This window comes from Diachasma alloeum, unplaced genomic scaffold, assembly GCF_001412515.2.
Source record: "Diachasma alloeum isolate Michigan unplaced genomic scaffold, Dall2.0 Dall_scaffold_00242, whole genome shotgun sequence".
Taxonomy (NCBI): domain Eukaryota; kingdom Metazoa; phylum Arthropoda; class Insecta; order Hymenoptera; family Braconidae; genus Diachasma; species Diachasma alloeum.
In genome coordinates this window covers 1033484-1039181 of record NW_021680393.1, presented here as the reverse complement: position 1 = coordinate 1039181, position 5698 = coordinate 1033484, and the positions used below count along the sequence as shown (strand labels likewise).

At 37.9% G+C, this 5698-nt stretch overlaps 1 protein-coding gene across 1 annotated transcript in view; it reads right to left on the bottom strand.

Annotated features, from left to right (window-relative positions):
* Positions 1–1487: 1487 nt before the first annotated feature.
* The window catches only part of LOC107037460 (WD repeat, SAM and U-box domain-containing protein 1), a 500298-nt gene continuing 496087 nt past the window's right edge, over positions 1488–5698 (bottom strand). Inside the window, exons 11-14 of the mRNA XM_015256025.1 lie at positions 3463–3553; positions 3114–3370; positions 2517–2661; positions 1488–2422 (exon numbers count right to left, since the gene is read on the bottom strand). Coding sequence (XP_015111511.1) covers positions 2259–2422; positions 2517–2661; positions 3114–3370; positions 3463–3553 — 657 coding nt within the window. The 3' untranslated portion in view covers positions 1488–2258. The remainder of the gene's footprint in view (positions 2423–2516; positions 2662–3113; positions 3371–3462; positions 3554–5698) is intronic.

Genomic DNA, 5698 nt, shown 5'->3' with positions numbered 1-5698 from the left:
GGGGTGACATTGAGTGGGTAGTGCCTCGCGACCGCCGTGAAAAACGTCTCAATCCTGTCAGGGAAGTCTATCGATCGTTTAAACAGGTACTCACATAGATATCCATGAAAGTGGTGCTCTCTGACACCATACCTCGGCAGCGAGCCTTTGAGGCCTCTCCATCACCTCTCGATATTTTGTGTATGTGCACCGGTCACGTGATTCACAAAATTGACCGAGTGGTTGACCATGAAGTTGTTGAATCCCTCTTGACTCAGTCTACTGTATGATTTTCATTGATCAGATATGATGGTTGTTCCAGGCTTAATTCATCTTTTCATGACTCCCACAAGAGTTTCCGCGGTCCTGCCTTCTACAATGCTTACTGCATGAGCCTTACTGTCGCGCTCAAAAGCACCAAAGTTCAATCTCTCCTCCACCTCACGTCCACGGTTGTACTTTCGGTGGCCAACTTTGGTCTCATCGATTTCAACCATCTTGCCAGGGCCCCCCAGCATGACGAAATGATCTTCACACGAGTCAATTAGGATTTCCCTGACAAAATTGGACCCATCTACCACCGTGTGACTAGCCATCTCTAGCTCAAATTCCGGATATGCCTGCCTTGGTGGATGTAACATCAAGTACTAACCAATGAACCGTATACCTTTTTTTAGAGGGATATGGATGTGTTGAAACGATCCATTATATATGTCACGATCCATTATATAAGCTGATATATCTATCACACTTAACCCTCTTCTTCTTCTTGTGGGCGTCATAGAAAGTGATCCTCTTATAGCACCTGAACGCCATCCTCTGTTCACTGAAGCGCATTTGAGCACTGCACTTTGGGCACATCGCTTCACTGATCAACAAATTCCGGTCCTGCAAGAATTTAATAACGCGCGAGAGATCGCCACACTTTTCATCGATTTCGAAAAGACGCATGTTTACCGTTCGACAGACGCTTCACAACTAACCGTAAACATAAACACCCCAGTTTGCAAACCATTAATTCCATCAAATAATACACCGACTGGAATGTGAGGGCTATAAACACTCTCTCAAGTGTCACAGTCGAAACACCCGTCGATATAATCTATAATAAACCCGATAGTTATGCGAATATCAATTTATTTTTGCTGCATATCATTGTCCGACCCGTAATTCAACATATGAATTGAGAAATTTCTAAAAAAGTAATATTTAATGTGAGATATATTAAAAACTTGGTGAGGGAGTCCTTATGCATATTTACCTTTTTTTCATTTCGACGTGTCCACATGTTAACACTTTCGAACGAAGTACTTGATTGTCTTTCCACCTTGTCCGTATTAATTTCAACTCGGTGAAACCCAAAAGTGCGTTTCACTGGAGATGACGTTTAATTCAATTATTTTGATGGTCCTAAGAGTTTATCAAGAGCGAAATAGGATTGGAGCTATTATTTTAGTCAATGAGAAAAGTTGTAGACGCCAAAGAACAGTGATTTATTGAAGAATAAGAGAGTAAACTCCCGTTCACATCAACTAGTACTACAACAGAGTGGATTCTTAAGCCGCAAGTAGTCACACAACACTACAAGGGGATGAATTATTGTAATATCTCAATATTTTACAGAAATTGCGGTAATTAATAGGAACGATAAAACGGAAACGGCATTGATCCTATGCTCATTTTGCAAGCTAATGTCAAGTGGTAATGGACTAAACGGATGAAAAAATAATTTGAAAGTTTCGACCGTTCAAAGATAACTTTGTGCCTCGAGATGTCTTTTCATGCTGTTTCATCCCAAATAGGATGCTCACGATGTAATTAGTTAAAATATAACCTTTTCATATCATTCAAATGACCGAGCGTAGGGACATGGGACTGCCGACGTTTATGGATAATTATTTATTAAAAAATAGTAATTATCATGATTAACACGAGTGAATTATAATCCCGGAGTTTTTACTTTGTGATATCTAATTTAAAACATGCCATCTTTAACACATTTCAATAGAAATATTGGACCAATAATGTGTTCACCTTAGCCACAAGAGCGTAGGATCATTTACCTTAATTAGAATTGAAAAAACAAGTTGTTAGAAGATAGCAAAGTCAATCTTCGATATCTCCGCAAATTATTGAGTTAGAGAGCTCCGATTACGCTAATTTGTCCTTTTTTGGACGATACTTTGCGACAAAAGATAGAAAAAACTTTTTAAAATGTTGAGTCATTGTTTTTTACTCAGAAGTGGCGTATTTGCTCATATAGTGCACTCGATATGAGTTTATGACTTCGAAGGTTCACCATGTAGCAAGGCGCGAATAGCATTTCTCAGTAAAATTGCTGGAGTGAATGACGTGTCATTTAATGACTCGTTTGTCATTGGACTCGTGTATTTACCACATAAGAACCACTCGTTTATGGCGGCTTTCTCGTAGATAAAACCATCTGCAATTCAATTTCAATTATTTTCATCACGAACAATTCATTGAAACGTAGAATGTCAAACATGAAAATGAATAGATTTTTTTTTGTTTTTCACCTGAACACTGGACCGGTTCACGCATGATCTCATGAGTGATAGGACACAAGAATTCATGTGGCAGATCGATATCTTCAAGATTTTCCCATCGATGTGAATCTTCTCGTTTTAACCAATATAACTGTCTTTTGAACTCCTCCAAAATCTAGAAATTTGTTATGCATTTCTAATGAAATTTGCAGTGCTTGTTTGAGGTCAATTGTTTGAGGCTTTTTATCAATTAGGAGAACTGGTGAACAATAATTGTGTTCAGCCTTGTTATTGATAAATTATCGATGAAATTTCGAGAAATGTTGGAGAAGTAATCGATAAAATCTCATATAATGACACACTCATCATTTTTACAATTATTCCACCAATATCCCTCGTCTTTCCACCTAAGAAGCTGAATAATTTTTCAGGAAGACAGATGACGTAATCTTCATCAAAACATTGATCGTAACGCCAAATATTGATGATGAAAATTTTGTAAGAGAATTTCGTTATCTGTTTTAAATTCCGAGATAGCAGAAAAAGGAAAATTGGAGTTAAATTGATTCGTGTCAAATAACTATTTCAATACTACATTAGAAATTCAGAAATGACTATGCATTTTACCTGTTGGTCGGCATAAGCATGCAGCCTCTCAAAAATAATTTCTTCAGTTACGGTCAACAAATGGCGTCCATTAAGGTGTATAAGACTTGCCCGACTTTCAAGTACTGCCATATTTATTTCACTAAGCCATCTCAATACATCTTCAGTTTTCCAGTCAATAACTTTTTTCCTATTATTTCTTAATCGCTCGATCAAGTTACTTTGCGATATCAATTGATGTGGAAGTTGCCAGACTGTCACTGTCTTATCTAAGGCACCTTTTCATAGATGATGAACAGAAAAATAATTGTATAGATAATACCATAGCAAAATCGAGTAATGATAATTGTATGAGATAATGTCCTCGAACCTGTAGCAAAGAACGAAGTGTCGTTAGAAAATGCACAAGATGTAACGAGACTGTCATGGTTCTCCAGGACATGAAGACAAACCCCTGAATTCTGAATGACATATAAAATGGTAAGAAAGGTTCTCAATACAATAATTCAGTGGGAAAACGAGATGTCGATTTTTAGGATATTGTGAAGTTTGCTCCCAAATGGATGTTTTGTAATCGACGAGTTCAACGTTTCTACAATTTTGGGTGGATTTCGAAAGGACGGAATCGGATAAGTAGTTTCAAACTTTCTGTGAGGAATTGTTTTGTTTAATTTCTCCAAAATTGCTAACCATATGTTAATTTTTTCGAAATACTCATCTCGATTACTTCTATCCAGCTCTGTCGAATTAGTATATTGTGTTACTAGGGCGTAAAGTTCCACTTTTCCACACGCACGAGTAATATATCCTATTTTTTGTGGTACTTGCCGAGTTGTCACTCTTCGGAATGGTAGTGGGGGTAATGTGGTTTTTTTGTGCACGAGTGCGTAGAGGTCAAGAGCGTGCGTAAAGTAAACTTTACGCTCACTGTGCGGAAAATAACCGCTTTACGCACACTAAACCGTTTTGAAAAGTGCACTTTTGAGGCAGATATCACAAAAATATGTATACCCTCTTCATACAAAACTTTTAAAATTAATACCGTCCTTTTTTCCCTGAAACAGACGAGGATGCTTCATGATATGAGTAACGGTGGGAGTTTTAAAATCATAAGTATTGGTTATTAGTAAGCATTGTGCAGCTCTATTTTATACGATATTTCAAATTAATTCATCCAATATTTCGGCAGGTAGAACACTTAATCCTAAAATCTTTTTTTCCAAAATGTATCATAGTATGAACATATGTTCGATTACATTATTATTTTATTCCAATATAGGTTCGTGTTAAAAGTTATCATAGGCTAAAGAAATCTGATTCCAAACGGGAAACTATACAGGGTGTCCCATTTAAAATTGTACGGCCAAATAACTCTTGAAAGAGGGCAGTAATGAAAAAACTTACAAATGAAAGTGAATGGATTGGAAGGGTGGCACTGACACAAAGTACGTTTCGAGTCTAAATATTTATGCTTTTATTCTGCAAGGTGTAATGGACGTGAGCGGTTGGGTTCGAGGAAGGGATTTTATCACACGCGGATAAATATTAGAAATAAGTATCGTTATTGAGAATTGATTTCAAAAGATTATTTTACCATTTATCAAATAAATAACAACTCGGTCTCATACTGAAGGTATCCGACGAGTAGAAAGTAAAAGAAGGTAATTAAAGTATCGTCCAATAACTGGCCAAGAGGCAACGAAGTCACGAGTTTTTATTCCCTCGTGGATTCGATTGTATCAGATCATTGTCTTCGTCACACACCTGCGAGGCATCGAGTGATATCTTTCGACGCGTGCGAAGGTCAGTCGTCGAGGTGCAATGTGCTGACGCTGCACACCAGTTATCCACATTCGTCGAATATACGTCGTTTATCAAACACGAGCATTCGACATTATTTTATCTTTCATCATTCCCTGTTTTGTTTCGAATAATATGTGCCACTTTCGTGTCCTCATACTATCCGGATCAACAGAGGAATTTCTTAATGTCATTTTGGAGCATAAAATGCCTCCCCGCCAGGGAAAAAAATTACCACCCTTAGAAATTTTCCCTTCCAAACCTCGCCCATTGATACAATATATAATTAACATTTTTTACAATTAACAATCCATATTTACAAAATAGATTGATTCTTATCGTATTCAGAAATTCGCTACTTCTTTCCTGGGTGCTGGCCGTGGTTTCCGATACCAGCAGTAAACAGTCAGACCTAAGATGATTGCTAGAATCACCATCACTCCGATGAATATCGGTGAACGGTGTGTAAGAAATTCTCGATAGTCGAATTTCTTTTGTATTCTTTCTTGAATCTTCTTCTCAGCATCCAGTTGCACGTGGAGCCCTTCGAGCTCCTTCATATTCCCGAACAACATTGGCCAGCTGAACGTCACTCAGGTTGAATTCCCGTTGTTCCAGTTATGGACGGTGACGTCATCCAATGTCAAGTTCAACTTGAGGTGTACATCAACACTGACTATCACTTCATCTGATTTTCGGTCTGTTATAGTGAAATTGGAGGCAACTATCTCACAGAAGTCCTTGACTCGCAAGATTCAAGAGAGCAAGAGAGAGAGAGAGAGAGAGAGAGAGAGAGAGAGAGAGAG